We start from the raw sequence: 26,794 nt of genomic DNA, 5'->3' as shown, positions 1-26,794 counted from the left end.
AAGTGTTAGTCGGTCTTCCTTCAGGTGCCTTGAGGTTCAGCTCTGTCTACAAAGATAATGACACCATTTTAGTTATCCGTGCCCATGTCTATTTAGAAGCTTTTCCCAAATAACCTGTTAACGCAACAGCAATAACAGCAATGATAATCAGAAAATTATTATCATTGAGTCACGTATGTATGGCATCGAGCAACTGGGGAAACCAGTCCTTTACTACCATATTTTCTGCGAAATAGTAGGCTTTGTTTAGTTTCTGGTTGTAAAGGATTGACCTCCAGTCAGGCTTTTTTCTCTTTTTACTTTTTCCCCTTATGTCATTTCTTTCCCTCCTGAGTCAATCTATATCTTCGTTGTTATCTTCCACCATAGATGACATCAACACTTTTCTGAGCTTTAAAAATTATTAGAACTGTTAAGGTTCCCCAGAAATTTCTTTGAAAACACTTTTTATTTTTATTATTTTGCAGCAGTTCAAAATGTGGTAGCTTCACTTACCAAAATAGCTGACCTCCTCCAGATTGTCAGAATTTTTAGACTTAGCCTGTACCTTTTTCTGTAGTGGTCATGGAAGTCAAAAAGAATTTGAAACAAGTGACAAAATGCACTTCAAAGAGAAGGAACTCAAAAGGTAGATCGCTATGGGAGAAATCCTTATTCCCATCTTACTGCAAAGTAGAATGACTAATTATGAAGTAGGGCTGCTGATTAATAATTATGTCTTATGGACTATGCTGGCATTTTTCCAGAGGACAAATTTCTGTAAAGTTGAGAGAGGTATTGATTTCAATCTGTTCAGAGGAATTTGCCAATTAATTACCTCTTCTGGCAATTCTAAGTGCAGTTGATGTTAAAAATCCTGATGTCTTCTATAACAACAGAATATACTTTGAAGAATTTTTGATTAATAACTTGGATTCTTCCAAGGGCATCCACTAGATTTTAAGAATTAATGGAAAACTGTTTGTAAAATTCTACAAGGTATTTTTGTAAAACAGTGAAGTTTAAGGTAGAGACTGGCTTCATCTCTTTGAAAATGTGTCTGGATAGGCTTGTCCCACTGTCTTAGCTGATACTTTGTCAATGTAGTCAATATACATCACATTGACTCTATAGAAAAGAATTAAAACTTAATTAAAACTTAATAAGAATTTAACCAACTTGCTTAAAATTTGCAATGCTTTCCAATTCTAGAAATTGCCGCTTAAATCAACATTCTACTTTTGTTTTGAGAAAACTCCAATGTCCCTGTATTACACATTCAGTGTGTGTGGTGTGGGGGGGGTGGGTCTTGAAAGACTGTATCACTTGTTCTAGACATCTTTTTAGATTTACAATGTAAGTGCTTTCCTACTTAAGGGATGAATACCTTTTTAACTTTGAGAAATGTCACCTCTTACAGTTTCAAAAAGCCACAGCTTGCCCAAGTGTTTTGCATAATTACAGCCTTTTAAGCCTTTGAAAAACATCTTGAAAATGTGAGGTATTTCTCATGCCTACACTTACTGAATTTTATATGGAGGAGAGGAGGAGCAGAATGTGTCTTACCTAAAAAGAATGAAAGATTAAGTAACTAGCAAGAGCACTGTGGGCAACTTAATGTTTTGAGACCTGTTTCTGATAGTCTTCCCTTAATTATTTCCTGTGGGTTGCAGTTGAAGACTTTTTGTTCAGCTTAGGTGGTCTTTCTGTCTCCAACAATAAAGCAATTCTCACCTTGGCAAAGCATTACACCGGTAGCATCGGAAAGGATGACATTAATTGAAAAACTAGTTCGTGAAACACTGGGTATTACCAGGCCAGAACCCTGATTATTTCTTTTATTGCTCTTTGTTTTGTCATTATAGTATTCTGTGTTTGGTTAAAAAGAAATTCCTCCCCTCCAATCTCAGTTCTGATTAGAACATAAACCTGTAAGAAGAGAGGCTCTGCAGGAAATGCTTTGTTTACTAACTGGTATCTGAGGCACAACTTTCATCTGAAATGCAGTATTAATAGCAATTACTGAAAAATAAAATAAAGCTAAACACAAACCAAAAATAGTTCAACATCGCAGTTCTAAGTTTTCAGTTGAGTGAAATGTTTCTATTTTTAAACTATTTCTGCTGTATCTGCTTCCTACTAGTTTCCCTGAAGTTCTCTTTTTGTTTTGTTTTTTCTTTAGTTGGTCTAATTAATAGGCAATATATTTTAAAAGCTGGACTTAAATGGAGCAGAATGTATTTTGTATTCTTCCTTCCATGTTCCACACAGTTTTTTCAGAGTAAGTGAGAGGGTGTGGTAGTATGATCTGCTTTTTGGTTTGGTAGCCCTTTCGTGCTCGGTGTTGCTTATTGGTGGCTATATTCTCAACTGCAGGAACTGTTTACATATAACATTTTTTAATACTGAATAGGAAGATCTTGCAGCCTATTGAACTATAAGCAGTTTCACTTTCTATAAGCACTTTTTTTTTTCTGGCACTTTCGAATCCCTTTTCTGTACACTTTGTTCATAAAAGCGAAAGAGCAATGAAGGAAGAGAAAGAGAGAAAAGAAAAACCTGTGGTCAGGTCTTTATCCCATCCTGCTGTCAAAGATTTCTTTCAAAGTATGCTAAGCTATTGTGCAATCATACCTATTCAGAACCAAAAAAGGGAGAGAACTACATTATCTCAAACTTCTTTTAGGTTATTTTTAAAGCATTGGCGTTTCTTCTGATGTATCTTCCATCTCTTCCACCTCCCCTTGTTTCTCCAATACGTTACAAAGCTGTAAGAGGAAATACTGGTAACATTTTTATATGGGCTATATAGGCATGATGGTATAATCTGTCTAGTACAGATTTTAGTTGATTTGGGTGGAAATAGTATCATACATTATTTAAAAAACCCATGCGCACCATTCTTATGCTTACTGTAGCCTCAATTTCAGAGCCAACAGAACTTGTCAAAATCAGGCTGAAGTATACCCTTAGAAGAGATGAAATATTCAGGGCACCTGTCTATGTAATATGGTACATATTCATAGTAAAATAAGACAAGAGTCAAGTCCAGAGAGGTTTACTAGCCTGAACTGTAAAGAATACAAATAGTAATAAGGCTGAATTACTAAATTGATTAAACGTTTACAAGTAGTGTTTGTATGGTAAGGACACATAGGAGAAGCTCACAGGAAGATGAGGTTTTTGTCAGTGGGTTTGGTGATTGGATTGTTTGCAAGCAAGTTCTCACTTGTTGCCAGAGTAAACGTTTTATGTTGACTTTTGCACAAATAAGCTATTAGCCTGACAGCTGCCTTCCAGATGAGTAAAGCATTCTAGATTGATTATTCATTATATCTATATGCATTTGTCTGGTACTCTAAAATATGTTCTAGTATTATAAAAAGAGGTACTTTTGAATATATAAATGATCACTTGGTCCTTGCCAAAGATGAAATCAGTTTAAATCTTGCTCTTTTACATGCAGTGAGAGAAATGGTATTTGGGATGTAAATGTAATCACAAGCTTGTGCGTTCAAACTATAATTAAAGCATTAAGAAAGTAGAGCATTTAGTTCTGTTATCATAATTGATGAAGCTTGGCAAGTTCTTCACCAAGAGCCATAGCATTTTTAACTTTCCAAGGAGATAAAAGTCACTAAAATTTATCTATGAGTTTATAAACACGTGGGCGCATCAAGTGATAGAACTTCACTTTTTTTTGTACCTCCTCTTACTTCTTGATAGAATTTTTTTTGTTTTCATTAAGAAAAATGAATTTAAATTGTACCTTTGCATAAGATCTTGACTGATGTTTTGGTACTTGAAGCAGTAAATAATCAAACATTGTTTGGCAACTTAGAAACTCAATGAATGAGCAACGTTTTTTATAAATACTGAAAGCAAAATCAGGAATTCTTAGAACTTTGAGCTAATGGGGAGGACAGATGAGCAAATGATTGCAGACCATCTAAATCTGATGAGATCCACGTGCAGTAGTACAACATGTTAGTTTTGTATTTCCCTTAAGATTTAGCCAGAGTTGATAGGAGAGAAAGAAAAAAACACTTTTTGGTAAGTGTCGGTAAGCAGATAGTGAAATTTTTTTTCTCAATTTATGTTGACAGTTTAGCCATCTGGGTTCAAGAGTTTTCTCTTTTTTTGAGCATGCTACTTTGGTAGTGGACATCATGCCCCTGGGAGTGCCAGCAGTTTAGTATCCTGCATTCCTCCTGATAGATTATTTCTATTGCTATTGTCTGCTTCTCACTCTGTGCACAACAGGAAACGGTTTAGAATTCCTGTAAAAACAGGGGTGAGGCAGCCAAGATGGGGGTCATTATGCCTCTTAGGATAGCTGAACAGTTAACTCTGCAAGTGTTTTAATGACTTAAAGGTTTAATTCTACCATGGTGACATTCTTTCTCAAAGGTAATTTCAGTTTTACACAGTTGTGGAAAGGTGGGAGCTTATAGTTGTGTCAGATATTGTGATGATTTCTGTTCTACTTTGTTTTCTAAATCCTGCGTGTAGGTGATGTGTAGCCACTCAAGCTAAGGCAGCTGTGCATACTCAGAAGCAAAAGATATGCAGCATGTTATTCTGTAAGTTCCCCAGATGAGTTTGCTTTATTTCTTTTGGTTTATTAGTTCCTCCTTAATAATCTTTCTGTCTACTTGCCAGTTTCAGTCAAACTCTGACAGAATGGAGCCCTTATTGTGTTTAAATTCCTGAAAGGTTTTGAAAGTGTGGATAGGTAGGGAAGGCCAAATGAGTAATGCTACTTGACCTGCCAGCTGATGAGCCTGTCTGCTTCTGGGTCTGAATATGACAAAGGATTTGCTTGTCCTGCCTGTCCTGGTACTTAGTAGGAAGGGATATGCATGCATGTGGGTGAGGGAGACAATGTGAGATGAAGCATGCAGGAGAACTGGAGTTATTGTTAGAAGAGCTTGTAAAATAAATAATAGCAGGGAACCTGAGATTACTGCTGCATGAAACTGCAGAGACAGAATTGAGAACCTAAGAAACCAGATTTCTGATTAAATTTAGGAATACATGGTGACTTGATACATAGTTTAATCTGATATTTAATAGTATCCAAATATAGAATTAAAGAATATTCCGTATGTGCTTCAGATATGTATTAAGCAACATTGACCCAAGGCAGAGGACTAGTTTTGTTTTAGAGTGAAGGGGATAATGAAATGTACTGTGATTTGTTCTGCATGTTTTTTTCCTAATAATACTTCCTTGAGCCAAATCATTGGTAAAATCAACAGAAACCTTTAATTAACATCTCTAATTTAATCATGTTGCTTTTATGACTGTGAAGCTTATTGTAACATGAAAAACCTATCATCAAGATACAATGCTTGTAATTAAAGCAAGTAATACAAGGCATTTGATTGTGTATTTATAAACAAATATATGTTTGATCCAATTTAAACATCTCTGGGACTATTTGATTATGAATACTGCTCTCTGGTATTGATCTCATTTCAGTGCTTAATTTCAGATTTACAGTTACTGCTGTAAATGTCACTTGTTATGGAGAAATAAGATTAAAGAGTTGGATTTTCTACTCTACAAGATAATGGTTTCTAGTAACATATATCTGTCAGCTACTAGTGTGTCTAATTATAAACAGGATTTTTAGTAGTGATTGGTGATGATTCATCTCACAAGTCCTTAATCAGAATATGAACACTTAAATGCTCTTTTAAAAATCTTTACTGTAATATATATATTTCATAAGAAATTGGGGTAATTTCTTTGTGTGGCATTTCTTGTGTAGTTGTTGCTTCATCTGTGTTCAATGAACTGTAAGAGGAGCAATCATCACTGGCAAGCTGAATTGCAAAAATGCTCTTCTGTGCTGTTGTATTGAAGCAAATCATATATATTTAGACTTGGCATAGAGAATCTTAATACCGTACTGGAGCAGAGCGAAGTGTGCACGTCAGTATCCTTTTGGTAATGTTCTAACAAAATGCTTTGAGAGTATTTCTTTAAAGAAGTAAGGCACTTTTTACTTTTTTTTATATGTATAAAAGATGAAAGAAAAATTTCATTTAGCAGGCAGATGAGCATAACCTGTTATGGAGCAACATTTCTGTTCGTTAGTATGGAATGGATGCATTGAATTCCTCACCTCCTGTACGTCTAGTTACCATGCTTGGCAGTCATCTTCTAGACTTGTAAGGGTCATAACTACAAACTGGCAGTAGATAAAAATGTTTTCTTTTTTACCTGTCTAACCTTTAGTTTACCAAAACAGTTTATTTCTCTCCAGCTGTTACTTTTAAGGCTCTGATGGCATAAAGGCACTTAATCGATGTGAATACACAAATAGAATTAGGATGCTCATTTGATAGGTTATGTTGCTTTCATATTATTTGTATGTTAAATGCAGATTTTTATTAGTTAAAAGAATTCTTTACTTGTCACAGCAGCCATTTCTGTAAAGTCTGTAAAGTTTAAGGCAAGATATGAGTCCATGGAATAAGTAGATTATGGTCGGCGAGATACTTGGTTTCTCTTCTGCCACTGTACAAGCAGATCAACATTTCACAGAATCACAGAATGCTTGAGATTGGAGGGCACTTCTGGAGGTCATCTGGTACAAACCCCTCTGCTCAAGTGGGGTCATCAAAAGCAGGTTGCCCAGAACCGCGTCCGGACAGCTTTTGAATATCTCCAAGGGTGTAGACTCCACAACCTTCCTGGGCAACCTGTACTCAGTTATCCTCACGGTGAAAACATGCTTCCTTATGTTTAGGTGGAACCTCTTGTGTTTTTGTGATTGCTTCTTGTCCTATCACTGGACACCCTGAAAAGATCCTGGCTCTGTCATCTTTGCACCTTCAGGTATTTGTACCTTCTGAGTCTTCTCTAGGCTAAACAGTCCCAGCTCTCTCAGCCTTTCTTCATGAGATGCTCCAGGCCCTTCATCATCTTAGTGGCCCTTTGCTGGGCTCTCTCCAGTATGTCCATATCTCTCTTGTACTAAGGAGCCCAGAACTGGGCACAACACTCCAGGTGTGGCCTCATCAGTGCTGCGTAGAGGGGAAGGATCACCTGCCTCGACCTGCTGGCAACACTCCTAATGCAGCCCTGTGCTGCAAGGGCAGGTTGTTGGCTTGTGTTCAACTTGGCAATCCCCAGGTCCTTTTCAGTGAAGTTGCTTTCCAGCTGGGTGGCCCCCAGCATGTACTGGCGCGTGGGGTTGTTGCTGCCCAGATGCAGGATTTTGCACTTCCCTTTGCTGAACTTCGTGAAGTTCAGAAGGCTGATCTTGCCAGTAAAGGCAGAGTCAGAGGGCATTCTGTACCTCAGCCTTTTCCATGTCCTGTGTCACCAGGGCCCTGCCCTGTTCAGCAGCAGACCCATATTTCCCCTAGGCTTCCTTTTGTTGCCTGTGGACCTGAAGAAGTCCTTCATGTTGCTTTTGGCATCCCTTATGAGATTCAACTCCAAGTGAGCATACAGTGGTAGAATTCTTTATGTTGCAAGGATTTTTATGAAAAGTTCTGTTTGACATCTGTGATGTTATGCACAGTTGGGTTCCTAAAATGTCGTGTGTGTCTTGTGTAGATGTAACATTCATTCTTAAAACTAAATAAAAGTTCTGGCTTTCATATTAATGAGACATTAATATGGTTCTCATAAACATTAATTTGATACTTATAAACATTGATATGAATCTTACAAGTATTCTGCCCTTTAGTGAGATAATTGTTGGTTTTATACGCGGATCATTTGCGTTGCCTTTCTGTGAACCCTGTGTCCTGCAACACTGTTTTCAAGTTGCAATGATCAATTGCACACAAGGAATGCCAGATGAGGTCACACCATTTGTTTTATAAACATGTAATAAAAGATAGTATCCTCATATATTATCCCTTATGCATCTGGAAGTCTCAGTCAGGTGGAAAGGGGGGATGTTAACTGAAGCTGCTAATTAGGCAGAGGTCCTCATTGAGAGAGAAATAGTGAGTCTCTTTTGGTGTTAAAGCAATGCTCAGGTCCCTATATTGAAATACTTTGCTTCAGTAGCTGTGGCGTTGCATAGCTTGACGTTTAAGTACAGTGTAAACTTTTCGCCTAGGGACCTGTATGTATTTCTCTTAGAAGTTTGTTTAGTCTGGCATGGAGCACTATGTTGTATTACCTAATCAATTACAAATCTACTTCTCCATTGTTCTTTTACTTTTTGGTAATCTGATGGGTTTTTTATATGGGGTCTAATGTAGAACTGTGAGTACCTGTAACGTTTTACCAAACAAGTGTCCACTCTGCTGTTGACAATGTTGGTAGTGTTGTTTTCTCCCCATTTTTCTGGGGGTTTTTGAGGCAAACTGAATGTCTCATGGTGAAATAAAGATGCTAATGTTTTGGAAAAATGTGAAAATATCTTCTTCAGTTTGGCTACAAATTTGCCTTGGCCATGTTTATGTTATCTGGATAACAGGATACCATCTCCGTGTTATTTTGTTTGAATTTGCCGCAGTCCTTCAATCTGTGTTGTATGGCCTTTTGTAGCTTTATTAGGCAATACCTTCCTAAACTGATTCTAAAGAATGGTTATACTTTCGACAGGACTTCTTTAAAGTAACTGCAGAACAGTGTTTTTGTTACTACTATTCCTTAATGGTGACATTTCTAGAAGAGATGATTTGTGCTGGAGCATTACTGTCTCTAGATTGAGGACTTTACCTTGTTTTCACTAGAATCGGTGGTACCAGTATTCCTGGAGTGTATGAACTGGGAACCTTTTGCTTGTCTTAATCTTTGTGTGGCTACTTGAACCTTTTGGTACAGAAAGTTGATTTTGTGATTTGGGGGATTGGCCTTTCACAGTGTTGTCTATTTTGTAGTATAAATGATTTTTAATGGAAAAACCACAGCTGACCTGATGGACCCAGAGTGCAAAACTTCTTGAGGGTGAATAGGCTTCAGGGGACATATTGCACTGTTTACTCAAGAACAGCCCTGCATTGCAGTTTTACTTGTAGATGGTGCCATTCTTGGTAATGCTTACATGTTACATGGTTAGGCAGAAATCAATGTTAATGTTTTAATGTTAAAGAAATGTAAATGTCTTAGATCCCAACTATTGTTCTGTGTGAACCAGTATGATGCTTAAGCTAAAAAAACCCCTAGGATCTGACAGTGTAGTCTTCTATTATATATGGAAATCTCCCCCACCCCCTTATCTGAATAAAATAAATAGCAAACCAGGCTGTTGCACTGTACAGATCTTTTCGTGCTACTGTTGAGTGCTCTAAAGTCAGTGTTTCTAAACATATGGCTTCACCTCTCAAGGGAAATGTGCAAGAAGAAAAGAAGAAAGTTGCAATGTAGTGCCAGTAATTTGGCTGCAGTTCATTTCTAGCAGTCAGAACAGTGAATTTAAGTACATACAGTCAGTAACTGTAGGGTGTTTTCTTCTTTTTTTTTCTTCTGGATGAACTATGCTCTTGCTTCTGTAACCAGCACTTTTCACGTAACCATGAACCAGAATTGTTTGCACTTATGAAAACTTTTGGGGTAGGAAGTGATTGTTGTTTTATAGAATCACAGAGCATGAACATAGCTATCTTCCTGAAGTCTTTTGTTGAGCTATTTCTGTAATTTTGGGGCTGGAACAGAAGAAAAAAGAAAGTAAACATTTAATCTTTCTTTTAACGTAAGCATTGTTATAAGCAGAATTGTAGTTTGGGGTTTGTCTGTAGCAGTTTTCTTTGAACAGTTATTTTAATGCCTCAAATTAATATTTTAAAGTTTAAAAAACCCTTTAAAAAAGTGTTAAATTTTGAATGCCTTTTAATGCTGTAAGTATGCATTTGATTAATTGATGAATGTCTTACGGTCAGTGAACCTTTCTTATGCTTTCGAATAGATATCTAGGGTGATTAAACATTAGCAATAATATATTACTTTGTCACAGCCCAGTTACGTCTAAAATATATCTTTTTATGTTTAATGCGTTTGTTAAGCAGTATTTTTTCAAGAGAGAAACAACTTTTGCAGTCAAAACAAAGACTTTATCGAATTATTTTGACTAGCTGAGCCTTTATGCCCCTAGATCTTCAATTTAAAAATGGATAATTTTAAATCCATTTGACAGACTAAATACTTTGAAAATATTATATCTGAGTTGCCCTGAAGTTGAGTGGTGATAGTTTTTTGAAGCCAAAACATAGCAGTGACAGGAAAAATGTTCTCACGAAAAGTGGTGTTGAGTTTTAAATCTTAAAAGTGCCTCAAAAAAGTAGTCCATAAACATATTTGTTTATTTGAAAATTTAACTGACCTCCTAGTGAAAAAGGAAAAGTGATAATGAATAAAAGCACTTAGACCTGATTATTTAAATAATAATTTTGCTATATTTCCCAGTGATGTACTTAATATTTAGAGTGTGTCTTCCCTCAAAATAAACAGTAGAAGTACCTTAGGAGTAAAAATGTTGTCTAAATTTTGACTACTTATGCTGGATTGCAATCTTTCTTTAACACTGGTATGAATAAACGTATATAATATCAAAGGATGTCACTGTAGTCAAGTTTTTGACAAAAAAAATTTGGGATCTCTGTGGAGATAAACTGCTCTGAAGATATTGGAAAGAGCCATTTATAAAAGCTACCATATTATTCAGAGTAATAACAATTGACCAGAACAAGAAGAGGCCCTCAATTATTTCCAAAGTTGTCCATTTAAACTGAAGAATGAAGTGACACTTTTCTCATCTTGTCACTTATAATACAAACCTGTATCTAATTTATACGAAACAGAGAAATATTTTAGATATTTGTGCAGTCGAAGAACTGTAATTTAGGAGACTGTATAGAGGAGCGAGGGTTTGTATAATGTAGAAAAATGAAAGAAAATAGAAAACAGTATTGTGTTTCGGTCTCTTAAAACTACAGCACATTTTATTTCTAATCGCTGTTTGAGTCCAGAGCTTCACAGCTGAAGAAAAGAATTAATTAGGCTGTATTTCCCAGTAAGTCACGAGAGAGTGTTGAAAAAGCACTAGAATCGGCAAATCTGCCATTGTCTTAGAAGACTTGTACTGGGACAGTTTGAATTTTAAATGAGTCTGTTATACAAGAAGGAGAATCCAGGTCAGTCCTTATGTATAATAGATTTACCACACCAGCAGAAATAAAGGTATTTAAAGCTTACTTTTCATAGTTAAATGGATAATTAAAATACTACTGCTGTGATGAATGTTAACAAGTACACCAGTCACTTGTCCTGCTCCTCCACTTTGATGAACACCTGCACCAACACAAAACGTAAGGAGAGGATAAATAAGAAGATGCCATTTTGTTGTTACTTCTTAAGCTATACTGTAGTTTCACCCAACTTGCAGTTACATAAATGATGGTGTTTGAACACTGCAGTTAAGCTTTTAACAATTAGCCGTGTACATAAAAGATGAGTATGATCTGCATATCGTATCATTTTGGTTGAACGTCAGTCCAGTTTTTATGCTGATACATTAAATCATTATCCTTAAATATTTCCATGTTTGTCTGTGTTTAAATGGAATCCCCAGCAAAGATGATAACAACTTTGTATATATACCTACTTACTCATCTGACTTCCTAGTATCTTCAGCTATTTTCTGGACATGCTGCAAGGGCCTTGGTATATAGCTCCTGGTAGGCCAGGATGCTAGCAAGGTACACATTCTGAAATGCAGCATCTCTTTGTAGAGAACAGCTGGAATTCTGTTTCTATAGAAATGAGCTTTGCTAGCATTTGTGAGAAACACTTTCATAAATAGCTGTTCTGAGCAACGATGGGTGAGCTTTCCAGGTTAAAACTAGCCCTTTCAGCGTTGTGGTTCCCAAGAAAATAGCATGATTTACTCCTGGCATTGAGTAGGAAACAGAGCATTCGGTTTTGTGGTAGAATTGGGCACTGTTTAAGTTTTCATATGGACTCTGCATATGACCTGTTTTGAAGAACACTGCAGGTATCCTAATTACAAGATCACATAATTTGTAGCTCATAATGTTCATCTGAGAGATAGTGACTTTCACTTTTGATGAAAACTGTAGGCAGAAAAGAAGCAGTTCTTAAAAATTTGTTGCATATGTGTCCTGGAGAGTTGAACAGACTGAACTGTGAAGATTGAAAATGTAGATCAGTTTATCAAGGACTGATACAGTCCAGTGCCTCTTTGTTGTTCTAAAATTGTTACTATTTGCATGTGATTGGAATGAGAGTCAGCATTTTATACCGAACTAGCTCAACATGTCATAGAGGAAATAAGCTGTTTTTCATGGGAAGTGTAAATCGGTCATTGTGTATTTTGTCCTTTTGGCTTCTACTCCTCATTCAAGTAAAAACTTCTGTTGGGTATTTTCATGTATTACATAAATTACCTATCTAGAGGGAATTCTGTCTCAAAAGTATGCATCTCTCTCTTTCACTGTTTTATCACAGTACTCTTAACCTGCTCTGGAACAGCTGATTGTATACGATTAGAATGAAGGCTTTTGAGAAGTTGTCTTTTGTTGTCGTTTTGCAGGGGGTGTTTCTGGTGTCTTGGATAGTGACCAGTTAGCTGCTTCTTGCATTCGTTTTAGTGATGTGTAGATGAATGGAAACCATTAGCTCATTTCAGATACAAATTTTCAGTTACTGCAGACCTAGATTTGAATCAAAGCACATCAAGATGAAAGGCTCTATAACCCAGTACTAGTCCCTTGAGCCTTCCAGGCTGTTCTTGTCCTTTTTAAGTTAGTGCATGTCCTGTAATGGGAAAAAGAATTACTTACAGTTCAGTTTCTCCCCAGCATAATCAGTTATCTTTGGATTGGTTTTCAGTCTTTTCTGTAAATTTATTCTTTAGCAGTGCAGGAAGAATTTAATTTGCTTTTTGTGGGTTTTTTTTTTCTGCTCTGTAGCAGCAAGAGTTAACAGAAGAAGAAGCAGAGATTCTAAGATGCAGTACAGGAATTACGTTCTCTGTCATTTGTGGTTTAAGAAAAGGGGGTGGTATTCAGCTCTTGAAAGGGCTTTAATGAATACTGTTTGGTGTTTTTGAAAGCTAATGGTCAGAGGAGAGCAACAGAAACAGCCTTGGAGCTTTTAGGGTAAACTGATTAGCATTTTTCCTGATTGAGGTGATTGTTTCACCTCCTCTTTTTACCACAGGATTTTTCACTGTCTATTGCCTTTTGTTTATATTCAAATGGCATGCCGTTAAAGAAGCCTTTTTTATGTGAATGCAGTGCTTTCTCCCCTCCTTCTGTAGAAAATCTTCTTGCCACAGACAGGCAGAGCATGTGTTTCTCTTGTCTTGGTTGGGTGCACAAATCTTCTTTTATGTGTGCTGCTTCTTACCCTGTTGCCTAGACGATCACCGGCTTTCACTAAGGATGTCTGGTTCTCGTAAAGACTTTGACGTGAAGCAGATTTTAAAAATCAGATGGAGGTGGTTTGGTCATCAGGTATCAGCCCCTAACTCTGCAATTGAAAGCCACCAGGGAGACTTCTGGAATAGAGGACAAAATGTAACAACTGGTGGCACAAAGTTTTTAGATTCAGGTAACCTACCTTTAACATCAGTTGGTTACCGAAGGTCCAGCCAACAGGATTTCCAGAATTCACCTCCTTGGCCAATGGCATCCACCTCAGAAATCCCTACATTTGAATTCTCAGCAGAAGACTGTGGAGGTGCACGTTGGCTTGACAGACAAGAAACGGATGATAGAGCAAGTGAAGAAGAAAATGAATCGGACAGCAGTTCGTGCAGGTTAATTATTACTTTCCTATCGTGAAAATGTGTTTTCATTTCATGTTTACAGATAGCATGCATATATAGGCTAGCATTTATTCTAGATTAAAATGCTTCAGAAACCTAGCAGCTGCTGTGTGTCAGAAACAGAAAATGATTTATAATCAGAGTTCTGTGTGTTTACTAGGACCTGTTTAAAAGGCAACTTTATTCAAGGTGGATAAATACTACAGAGACGTGGATGCACTCATTTGTGTTTCAAATGGTATACCAAGTCCGTGCTGCTGTGAACAGGGTACTGTCCATTACATGGTAATGTTAGTGGATGCTTTCTAAATTATTTTGAAGTGACATTGATTGTTTAGTTCTGCTGAGAGTTAGTCCAATGCTCGTTAGGAGAAAACTGTGAAAATGTAAGCTGCTTGTGATGCTTATCTGATGGTGCCACGTGTTTCTATAGATGAGGGAGACGAAACTGTAAAAAATACTTAGACTATAAAGCAAAGATTTTTTTTCTTTTCTTGTGTATGTGGAACTTGAAAGAAAAAACCCACTTCATCTATTGAAAGCCAGCCACTTTGTGCTTTAAAGTGATTGCAGTTATCCATCCAGGTGTCTTAAACTATTTATCTAGCTTAAAAAGAAAAAATGTTTTATTGTGTCTGTAAAGATATTTTGGTTTTCTTCTCTTGCATATTGTTACTAAAGATGAAACTGATAAATTTGTTCTTAAAGGAAAGGTGTTTACCCATTGTAAATTAGGCAGTTAATCTTTCTTGTTAAGTGTCAGTTTAGTTCTTTTATTTCCTTTTACTGTGTAAGTCAGCCATTCTTCATGAAAAGTATTTTTCCTGTTTTATAGTACACATAGTGCATAATAGTTAGCTTACCATTTCAAGTAAATTTTATGATGTTTGCTTTCACGCTTTTAAGATAACTTTGTGATGATATGGCATTTCAGAAAGTATGGCTATTTAAAAGGGTGCACTGTTTAATGAAGCCTGTAAAGGACAGATCAATCTAGTTGTAGCAGTTTTAGTGTTTTGCATGCCCTAGAAGAAGAATTCATTTAGTGCAAGGGCAAAATAGTCCACAATATAAGCACTAACTGTTTATGGTTTATATAACCTTTATAGATTCAAGGAAAGGAGGGAAGGTAAAAATGCTTAGGAGTCAACACAGTGTGTTTGCTTTTATCGCTGAATGGCAAAAGTACTAGAATGACAGGGAAAGGAAATCCTGCATTCTGATGCTTCATAATAGCAGTCTTACCATGCTGCAACAACTATATAGCTATAAATAATATATCTCTGAAGAGGTCCTATTTTAAGTGACATTCAGGTATGAATTTCTAAACAGCTGTGTCACTGGGTAATGTATGTGATATAGCATTTCATTATTTGCTTTCATTTCAGCAACATCTACTTGTGATGTGAAATTTTTACGTACAGCATTACCCCAAATAGCAAGGCAACCGGTATAGAGAAAGCATGTACTTTTAAGAGAAAAATGTGTAGACTGAAATTACTACAAATTTGTTCTTAATTGTAGGAGAAGAATTTATGTATGACAAAACGAATTTGTTACTTTGTAGAATTGGAGAACTGCAGATACTTATTTAGAGGGTGTGAGAAGTTAGCATTGGGGATGTTTTGTTTTGTTTTCAGGCAATGTTGTATACTACAGGAAATGCACATAGGATTTGATCTTAGTAAATTTGAAGTATCTTTTTAATGATATGCTTAATCTTCTATAGCATCTAGAGTTATTTGTAATTCCTTTATTGTCTTGTAATTCTTGCTACTGTTTTACTTTCATGCTTTAAAATAAATATTTTAGATACATTTTCAGTTCAGTGTTGGTACAATTTAATATGTAACCAATGGTAATGTAAGAACTTGCTTTGTATTGTTACCTCTATCTCTAGTCTCATGCGGAGACCATATTTAAACCACGTTTCGTTCACTCCCTTTGTCGACAATGTATAAGCTGTTGGGTAGCCTCCGTAAGTCTGCCTAACATCAAAAAAATTCCAGCTGTTAAGAACTTAATTAAATGGTCTTTTCTATCAGTCTAAAATATAGCTTCTTATCTATTAATTTGAGAAAAAAACACGAACAACAACTTTCATCTATGTAGTTGTCAAAGGGCTCTTTTTTTCACCCACATGAAAACCCTGTTACCGCCATTAGAAACCAATTGTATGTATGAAAAAAATAGGGTTTTTAAATGTTGTGTAGAAGCTACAGAGTTGCCTTACTTCTTTGCTTCTATGTAACGTACTGCCCAGTTACAAGCACTAAAAACATGAAGTGACAGAAGCAGCTCTACTGCTTAGTGTATGTCAATCATGTCATGTAGCACAGGGAGAAGAGCATTTAGATCACGTCGTTGTCGTTGTGAAAGCTTTAGATCATTATGTGATTCATTCAGAGGAGAGCCGCTGGAGAATTCATTTGTTATTAGTATGGAGCTTGGTGGCATAAGGGATAAGCAAATTCCAAGTTTGGTACCAGATCTTTGATGAAGGTTGTGTCTGAGATGCAAACATCACCCAGATTCAAGGATCAGAGCTAGCTGGCTATGATGCTGATCACATCATACTCCTACGTGTGGTTTGTAACCAGCATGAGCTTGAATGATTGTTTACTGGGCCAGTGAGGTTTGAATTCTTTTGCTGGTTTTAGTCTCCTAGATTTCCTCTGTTGCTGCTGTTTAACTCTCCTACATTCCTCAGGCAATGGTCATCACATTGGATTTGTACACTTTTTAAAGTTTTCCAACAGCTGTGCAGACTCTTGTATAGTGAATTTAAGCCTATTAGCAATAGATTTGTTTTTCTTAACTTTTTGTGGATGCTTTAGCAGCAGTCCAGAGACCTTGAAGGCACAGTGGATGTCAAGTCAAAAATACCTAAAGCATAACTAGTACACAGTGTGTGGTGTCTGGTTCATTTCACCCAGGCATGCATTAAAATATTGGAATTGCTTTACTGTAGATTTAAGTATGGAAATGTATTCAAATGTAATATAAAATGTGTATTTATATTTGGACATTAAATACAAGCAGTATTTCAGAATTCATCAGTTGTGTCCTAACCTTGAACAGTTTAGTAAGATGTCTGTAACGGCTTTTAAAACACGGTGGTAGCTACTTTGCAGTACTGCTCTGCATGAACAGTCTTGGCAGTTAGGACATTGTAACTTCCAGTAGAAGTCTGCCCCCCCCCCCCCCCCCAACAGTTTTTTCAATCTACAGAAACCTTTGAAATGTCTTTTACTTCACCTCAGTCTTACTGATCTTTGATGCTGTAAGTTCTTTAGGACCCCTGCCATGCTGTGTGTTTCTGTGTATCTCCTATCACAAAATAATTCAAACTGCCAAATAAGGACAGTTGATAGATTCCGTAGTTGTGGCATGATAGTAGTATGATACTTGAAATTAACTGGAAAACTATAAAAAGAGCTTTTTTTGCTAGATACATGCATGAATTAGACAAAAATAAGAAAATTTGTTATTGAAAGACAAGTTATTTTACAGGGGTAATCTCTAGCCTTCTCGTTTCTTCTCTTCCATGCTACTGCTAAAATTATTTTCATTTTCCTCTGTGCTTGTTACATCTTCACTTGGACTATGTCCATGCACATTTAGAAAGAGTTACTGCAGCACAATTATATAGCATATACGAGGCAGATTTAATCTAGTAAACTTGAACAGTAGATGTTGTAATGAAGATAAGGTAACAATAGTCTTCAGCATGGACTTTGGAAAGGCACAGGGGATTCCAGCTATTTATTTGGATGGAATGGGCTTCCATGCAAGACTATTATGTTTTTGCCGTGATTGTCACATGCTTTGACTATGTTAAAGCTCAGTCAGGTGTGTTTTGTACTGCTGCACTTCTTGATCACGCTGCAATGTAGATGTATCATGAGGTAATCTAAGTAGTTGCTTTCCAGACAGAATGCATGTTACTGGTGACATTTGAGTGGGTATATGAATTTATTGCACTAAATCCAAAACATCTCTTAGAAGTAAAACAGGAAAAATCAGCGCTATAATCAAAGGTCTAGCTGCAATGAAACATGCCTACATTATTTCTTATCAAAATTAGAAACAAGTAAAATGCAGTAGTATTGGCCGTGTATACATGTCTTTGTTGGGTTAGCATGGGTAACAGCGGAGTCTGTACTCCAGTTCTTGTATCTATTGGTCCTCATGGCAGTTAGATTAAGGTTAATGCAGATACATTAGTGTTTGCTTGAACCTGTACCTTCTGATTGCAAGACTAGTTCTGGCTATTGCTGTAATTCTTTTCTCTAGCATAGAGTAAATCACTAGCCCTCAAGTTCACATGCATGCATGGCCTTACTGTGCTCTTCAGTCCCTCCAGAGTCACTTTTGTTCTCTTTCCATTGTCTTTTCTTATCTTGAATTACGATACACTATGGATTTTTAGCAGTCTTTGTTGTTACCGTCTGTGGCTTCTTCCTTTTATTTATGCCCTTCCCAGCCTTTGGAAGAGTGTCCTGATTTTCACCATTGCTTGCTTTTTCCAAGAATCCTTTCAGCATCCTTCTTTTCAACAAACTCCATTCTCTGCAGCTAACATTCTTGTCCTACTAATGTTGAAGAAGGAAGTATTTTACTCCTTACAAAGTATAATATAAAATCATGGAAGCTGGCATAAAAGCTGGCATATTATTTTAGTAATCCATGTTACGGTCTCTGTACACAATAAAATGTCAGCTAGCTTGAAGACAGCGCTGTAAACAACCAAATTGTTGAAAAAATATTTTTAAAACTGTTTTGAAATGTTGTACGTAAAAAAATCTGCAATGCAGGAAACCATCATAATGCAGCAAGAGAGTTGCAAAATTAAGATTTCTTTAAAAATGCAAAAGATGTATCTTAATATGTATCCTAATTTGTCCAAGGCGATATTCTTTATTTTTCTCTAATGTATATGATCTAAACAATTGACCACCCTAGTCTAAAGATGACTTGAAATTGCAACAGATCTTCTAATTATGTTACTGCCAAAAAAATACCTTGAGATCATGGGTTTGGCATGCAGTATAGAAAATGCAGTGTCCTGTCTCAAAGTAGGCAATTAGCTTACCTTTTTGCTGCGTAGGAGTTTTGTGGGGGTTTTGTTCGTTTGGTTAGTTGGGTTTTTTGTTAGAAAGTCCACCTATTGGAGATTTGTCTGTTCCAGTAAGAGAATAAATGCCTTCGCTGGTTTTGAACAGCAGTGAAACTTACAGCTTATTGGTTATTCACTAGCATAAATTCCATACACTTCATTTATGGTTGCAGAGTTCTGCTTTGATCAGTCAAACATTGGCTTTTGTTCTCATTGACATTCTTGGGTTTGTATTACAAGAATGAGAACAGGAGCATGTAATTTATAGTCCTCTGACTATATGCATTATTTTACTTCCTTTTATTATCTCCCCTAAACACAAGGCAGTTGCACCCATTTTCCTGCACATACTTAATCATTTTCATCACATATCTCTAAACCTCTTTTTATTATTTTGAACCTGAGGTGTGAATAAAACTAATATTTCTACTGTTTTTCTTCTTTGAAATGTCGTGATACTTTTAAAAAATATCTGTATACATTGAGATGTCTGTATTGGTTTGTTGATTTTCTGTTTATTTACATGTTGTAGTTGTAACAGTAATATACTTTGTGTATGAATTCAGTGTAAAAACGTTGATGTCAGTTACTTCATTTTCTGGGAAACAAAGTGGTGTTCACTGGAAACATAATAGTGAGGAGAAAAATGTGCATTTTTTTCCCATCTCTACAGTTTTGCCAGTGTTTACTACTTCTAATGCTTTCATCTACACCTAGTTTGTGTTAGAAAAATATACGTAAAACAGAATTTAAGCCAATTCTATGCACAGGTTATTCTTGCAGCAGTTCCCATTTTGCACCATTTTCGGTGTATCTGTAATGAAAGCCATTTGGGCTGGTGTATAGTGCTGCCCGCAAATTTCAGCAGTGCAGACAGAGCATTTGCTTTTAGTTTGGTTTCCTGAAGGGACCAAGTTTGTGCAGTTGTGTTCTGCATCACCTCTGCCGTTTCCCTGGTAGCTTTAAAACCCATGGGCCATTTTCATCTTCATGTGAGGGTAGGCAGAAGTCTCAAAGATAATGTCACTCCTCGCAAATGGCAGCTAGTTAATGGAGAGAAACCCAGCTTATTGCCTTCGCTGAAAAAGGGCAGAATTCATCTGCTGCAAAGCTGGCTGCGCAGCACAGCTTCCCGTTAGTCACATTATTTGTGTCTCTTGCCTAGTGAGGCAATGCCTTAGGGAATTGAGGGGAAAGGAGAAGAGCTAGAGTTGTGGTAGTAGATGGAGTGGAAAAGGAGACAAAGTATAGAAATCTTTTGAAAAACAGACTACTTCTGTTGATTCTGTGAACGAGCCAGTTGAGTAGACAGAGTAGCATTATATTTGTGGTATTTTCTCCACCAAGATTTTGGAGATAGAAATCCCATTGTAATGCTGCCTGACTGCTTTGTCCAGTCAAGGCTCTAGTAACCAGCTGCGTTTCAATATGTTGCTTCAGTCAAAAGAAATATGACTTTTTAATGCAAGGAAATAAGCTGTTACTTGCTGCAAAAGGTTAGAAGAGACAAGGTGGTACTTGTATATAAGATATGTATATGTTGTACATCTGTACAACATACCCTTGACCTAACCATGTCAGTCTTACCTTGCAGTAAAACTACATATTTTCATGTATTTTTAAAACTACGTGTAGGACTTCATATTATCTCGTAGAGAAGTTGACCTTTTTTGGAAGTAAGGATGAGGTCACAGCTAAATTAGGCAAACTCGTCGTGACAGTAGAACAGTTTTAAATATGAGTGAATTTACACATAATTTTGAGATCATTTATTCAAACAGAATTTTACACCATTTTTCAGAAAAAAATATTTTAAAAATAGTTTCAAATTTTGGATTTTGTTTCTCTCTCTCTGTTCCAAAATAGTTTGAAATGTGTATTTGATTTTTTTCTTAGTCATAATGAAGTATTTACTGCTTCATTTTTATTTCAAAGACAAACATGGAGACATTTAACCTAAAAGATGCCTTCCTAAAAATAGTTTAAAATGCATAAAATAAAATGCTTGAAAAGTTTTGCAACCTTTGTTATAGCCAAGGTTCATAGGTTCAAGGAATTCATAGGTTGTTAACAAATACGTGTGATTGCTATAACATAACCATTGTAACTCCTCCTTTAAAATGAATCTCAATACTTTAAAATAATTAAAATAACAATCCCGTTATTGGGAACAGATTGTGCTTCTCCCCCGTAAAATTTGAAAAAACTGATGCCTCTCTGTTGAGAGAGCGAGCTTAGTAAAAGTGGGAGGAAAGAAGGCTTCTGTGTGCTAATGTTTGGTTTGTTTTTGTATTGAAAACTGTGCTGTGGCTTTAAGCTACAACAATGAAGCCTGAAACAACAGCAGAAGGAGAGGTGTGAATTCAGCTCTACAGTCATCATATGCACTTTTACTTTTGAAACTCGTTTGTCACAACTTTACTAGCCCAGTTAATTGCTTCATTGCTTCAGAGCTCCTTATTCCAAACATCCTACTTCAAGAAATAAAATCTTTTAAAAATGAAAGGTTTTATAGCATGGCATATACATAATTTTAATTTCAAAAGACATACTCTTATATAAAGTCTTTATTAGACAGAGAAGTTGAAGAAAGCTACCATCTTAGTATATGAACATTTGTCACCAGGGTAGTAAAATGTGTAGCTAGCATGGGAAAGACCTTATCCTTAGAGTAACTTATATTTTTACAATCATCCTGAAATTATACCATACTTAATAAAAATTGGTCAGTGCTAGATCAGATCTTTTGGACATAAACGGGGAAAGAAGAGAAAGACCAAGAAAAGTGTGACTGAAGTTTAAGAATACAAAAAGGAAACACTACTGACTAATGTTCTAAGATACTCGTAATAATATTTCCACTTAATGTGTTAAAAATACTATTTTAAATCTTAATCTTAAAGAAATATGCAGAAAGGATTCTTTGATTCACTTATCTCATGCACTGACAGCCTCAGCCTTTAATGTAATTTTCTCAGTAGTATGTGAGGTGCACAGAAGTAGCAACGCCTCCAGCCTATGGGAGGGGAAACTCGTACTATACTTAAAGACAAATTTGAGTCGAGAGCCAAATCCAAAAGGAGCAGAGCTGCCTTGATATTCAGAGCTGCAGGACCTCACAGCTGGGTGTTTCCTCTGAGCATGGGATTCACAGGTCAGCGTTGGATACCCAGGTTTCCTCTCTGAAGGTGGAAAGGATGCAGGCCATGAATTTCAGAAGGCGTTTCAGTACTACTGCTGGGAAAGAGAAAAGCAGGTCCTTCCCTCTGTTCTTTCCTTGCTTGTGTATTCTCCCAAGATGTCATGGCTGTGGCAAACTGAACTGGGAAACAAATTCATAAAACAGTTTGAGGAAGGAGGGAGTTTTGAACTTTTTATAACCAGTCATTGGGTAATAGGCGTAAATAGCCCTTGAAGCTATATCTTTCCTTTTTTTTTTGTAAGTACAACTGTTAGACTGTCACTTTTATATTCTCTTTATTGACCACTGAAGCTTCATGTTTCTTTCCTTCTTTTCCTTCCGTATGGAAAATGGTTTGTAGGTTACTGGCTAGAGGACAGGTATAGGGTTGAACTTCAGGTGGCGTGAAGAACTAATCTTGGCTCTGTTGTGTCCTAAATAAGTGCTTTATTGTGGGAAATGGAAAACAGACACCAATTCCTTATTGAACAAGAGTGGTGACTGCCACTGAGTTCTGTGCAAGATGTACATGTGTGCAGTCTTGGGGCTGGCAATAGATTTGGGGAGGGTGCAGTCCAGCAAAGTGCTGGCATAGAAAGTTTTTTCCTTCTCCATACTAGTTTGTTGCTTCTTCAGTTCTATCTACACGGCTCTTTGTGAGGTTGTAATGTAAATCAAATCCCTAATATCATGTTGGGTTTTTTCATTATTGATGGGGTTAATTTGAGGAATCTGGTTTAAAATATGGTTCAAAAAAAACCAACCAACAAGCAAACAAACAACTTGTATCGACACAGTTGAGGATGTGATAAATTATGATAGGGAACAAGAATTTCCTAAGCATTTTCTTGTTGACCAACACCCTGTTCTTTCCGCTTCTGTTTCTTTTGCAGGGTTGCTGGTTTAAGAGTTGCTTTCCCTGAGTACTTCTTCCTCATTCACTGTGAGAATGCCACCCAGTTTTGCCAATATAATGTTTTTTATGGTTACATGGTTACATTTTTCACATATATGAGTTCCTTGATTCGGTCTCCAAAACAGCCACAAAGAATAGTTGTTCCAGCTTGTCAGAGGGCTAGTCCTGGAGCAGACAAGCCACTCACGGGGTGTGAGGAGAAGTTGACAAAGCTTAAATAAGTGGCTAACCGCAGCTTCAAAGAGCACATTTAAGATAAAGTCCTCCAAGGAAAGGAGTTAGGCGGGTATCTCATTTCTGATCCATTACGGCATACAGGTTTGAATTAAGTGCAAGATTGCTTGGCCTTTTTAGCTATCTGGGCACATGAGAAAACACAAAACAAAAAAACCCCAAACCTTTACAGAATGTTTTCTGCTGAAAATTTAGACTTTGATTTTGAGGAGCTCTGTCTTGAAATGAATATCCTAGGCTAAGGACTGACCTAAGTCTCTTAATGGGTTTAGCCCTGAGCATGCTGCCTGAGTTCCATGACAACTTTGTGAAAGTAGGAGTCTGGATACAGATCGCGTGAATCCATGTCCTTCCAAATATTATGGTAGGAGCAGAGTGTTTTATGTTGCCTGCATTGTGGAAAAGTAAGTAGTAGTCAAAGAACTGTGAGCAAGAAAAGGTGCTTCCCTCAGTGTACATAATTAGGATTCATCTTCTTTATGTCCTAGGCCCATGCATTCCTTTTACATTTTCTCTGTTCCTCATTTCTCCGAAGCTGCTGTGTGTATGGACAGGAATAGTTTTCCTCGCCATCCACCCTTGCTTTTCCCCTGTGTTGGTTTCTACTGTGCTAGATGTCATCTCAGACACATAAGGCGTCGTGCAGTAGGAGTGGTATATTGATGTGTTTCTTGATGGTTTTTTTTTTCCCCTGGCATGCCCACTCTTTTACTAGCTCCCTATATGTTGAGTTTTGTTCTAGCCACCTTAGGCTAAGTGTGAAGCAAGACTTTAACATACATGTGAAGTAAGACTTTTAACATATGTGGTAGGGAGAGATTTGATTCCTTATTGCATCGTTGCATTGCTTTTTCAGTTTGCAGGGTCTTGGTAGATATCTGTTCTTAACCATATGGCAACATTATAGATATGATTACTGGACTGATCTTTGTGTGTCTGTTAGTTGAAGAATACAACATTAAGTCATCATACCTTTTTCAGAAGGGTTTAGATTAGGTTTGGAGGAAGACAGAAAGTATGAATGTGAAGAGAAATAAAATAGCAAGGGAATGTATATTAAAATAAATCACATGTCTTTTATTTTAGCATCTGTAGATAGAATTGCTGCACCTTAATATTGTGTGAACTGATTTCTGTTACTGTCTTCAGCAGAACCTCCAACAGCAGTCATACCTTATCATCTTGTCAAACTATGGAGCCCTGTACATCAGATGAATTTTTTCAGGCTCTCAACCACGCTGAACAAACTTTTAAAAAGATGGAGAATTATCTTAGACACAAACAGCTGTGTGATGTGGTGTTAGTTGCCGGTGATCGTAGAATTCCAGCTCACAGGTAAGTTTGTTATAATTTGAAGTAACTTCGTATTCGTTTACAAACGTACCTTCGAAGCATGTCCTGTTTTTTGTTTAAAAAAGGTCAGAGCATCCTAAACAATTTAGAACACTTTAAACATGTTTATGGTTTTTAACATTTATTTGGAAACTGAAAGTTAATTTCTGTCTGTATGCAATACAGCATCAAAAATAAATGTGATGTTTTCATTCTGCTGCTTGTCTTCAAGCATATACTAAGATGTTTGCATAACAAAATAAAAACCCCAGAAGTCACAAATGCACTCTCAGAATATTACTAGTAGTAGTGGTTTCTGTACCACAGAATGACCTAAAAAAAATGTCTTAGATTTAATTTTTTCTTTCTACTAACAATTAAGTTGTTGGAGTCATAATTACCAATAAGACAGTCTTCTGTCTGCATAAAGTTTTTTTGCTCCCATAGTGAGAAGAGTCCTTTGATAGTAGACTGCTGAAGACTGACAGTAAATGTTAGATGGCTAAATTAGATCAAACATTACCCTATCTGTCATCTGTGTAATTAACAGGTCATATAGCATGCCACTTAAAAGCTAGGAAAATACCAAAGGTTGTGAAACAAAAGTATGAATAACTGAAACACGTTACAGTATTTAATGCACAGTATTAATAGTTCCAGTAGGAACCTAGGTATAGTTAATATGTGGTTTCGTAAGGTTAGGTCTACAACAGAAATAGCAGCGTAAAGCCTTCCTATTTTCCATTGCTCATTCCTACCCCCACAGTGAAACTACAGCTTAATACTGTAATAGATGGGAAGAGGTTGGTGTTTTGGGTTTGGTATTTTTCTTAAAAAGCTAGATCTCTGCTTTTATTCAGATATCATCCACACTGGTGTGCTGACAGAACTGAGGGAATGATATCATGGGGATGGGAACTGACTTGAGGAGCAGGGAGGCAGTTAAACCATAACTTGCTATTGCTCTCAGAGACTATTTTATGAAACTTGATTTTTAAAGTCAAGACTATCCCTGATTTTGCCGAGTTTGTTTAAACAAATCTTGCTGCAGTTACTGCTAAAATGGGTGGTCCTGCTCTCTAGCCAACCCCTGACCTAATTTCCTTTGTAAATACTTATAGCCAAGTTGCTGTGGATGATGATGAGTCCTTTTTGGAGAAACAAGAGGGTGAGCAAGATGATTTGGCTTTCCCTATGGCTACAGAGTTGCTTAAGATTGGTCTTCAGTTTGTTCAGTTAATTGCAGAACTGCATTGTCCCTGTGGATAGAGTGAATCAGATGAAAATAGGGAATGCACGCACCCCTAGTGGATTTGCATCTGCTGAAGTAATTTAGAAGTCAGAGCTTTCAAGTGCTGTAAACAGGAAAAAAGTGATTATAAAAAGGAAATAATTCTACTTCCTTATGTGGCCAAGGTAGCACCTTTGCAATATAGAGTTCTGGAGTATGGTTTATGTAATAGTTAAATGTAGAAAGGGTGCAGGAGACAGCTGCAAGTATCTTGTAAGGACTGGAAGATTGTACTTGCAACAAGATAAACAGACAACTGTTAGTTCTTTAATGTGGTTTATACCTGTTTCTCATTTATTTAGAGAACTGACTTTGCTCCTCCAGTTTCTGCTACTGTATCTATTTCTGTAGTGCATTAGGCATATGCTGCCACCTGTTATTTGCTCTAGTCTTTTCTTCAGAGGAGAAACATCTTGCTGTAGTTGGTATATTATATTTTAAATATGCATGAAAGTTAAGACCAAAGAAGAACACCTTGTGCTTGTACAGGAGATGGGAGGCTTATGATTGTCCTTAGCTCACTTTATAATGTTGGAGCAACTTAGAAAGAAGTTTTGCCTTTTGCACAGCAAGTTCTCTCTCTTACTGTTTTGTTTTCACAGAGAAACATGGAAATAACTACAGTCTTCATCTCAGTGCATCCAAAGTACCTCACTGAAAATTGAACTTTTCCATAGTGGGAAAGATAAAGATGGAAATCTTAAATTAGAAAATCAGTAAGAAGACTGGCTTTATGTACTTGTGGTAGCCTATGTTATAAGAAAAAATTTGGTAGGATTTTTTACTGCTTGCATCCAAGTTCTGACAGCTTTAGTATTGACTGCAGGCTGGAGCAGTCAGGGTATTTCAGATCACTAGTGATTATTTTATCTTAAGACCTAGTAAGCAGCAGAAGATGTATTAAATAGATATTAGCTTAATGGCTTGGCATTCTAAGATACGTAAGAAAAGATAAAGTTCACTTATACTAGACAGCA

General features: G+C 36.7%; 1 protein-coding gene across 3 annotated transcripts in view; it reads left to right on the top strand.

Annotated features, from left to right (window-relative positions):
- Nucleotides 1-13,205: 13,205 nt before the first annotated feature.
- The window catches only part of KLHL5 (kelch like family member 5), a 48,205-nt gene continuing 34,616 nt past the window's right edge, over nt 13,206-26,794 (top strand). The window contains exons 1-2 of one of the 3 annotated variants that reach the window (XM_086464897.1): nt 13,206-13,735; nt 24,344-24,529. In XM_086464897.1, coding sequence (XP_086321023.1) covers nt 13,206-13,735; nt 24,344-24,529 — 716 coding nt within the window. The remainder of the gene's footprint in view (nt 13,736-24,343; nt 24,530-26,794) is intronic. The other 2 variants (XM_086464898.1, XM_086464899.1) reach the window with 2 other exon arrangements.

This window comes from Leptosomus discolor, chromosome 4 (assembly GCF_034619465.1).
Source record: "Leptosomus discolor isolate bLepDis1 chromosome 4, bLepDis1.hap2, whole genome shotgun sequence".
NCBI classification, from domain to species: Eukaryota; Metazoa; Chordata; class Aves; order Leptosomiformes; family Leptosomidae; genus Leptosomus; species Leptosomus discolor.
Note: the sequence above shows the minus strand (reverse complement) of the source record. Positions and strands in the feature narration are given on the sequence as shown.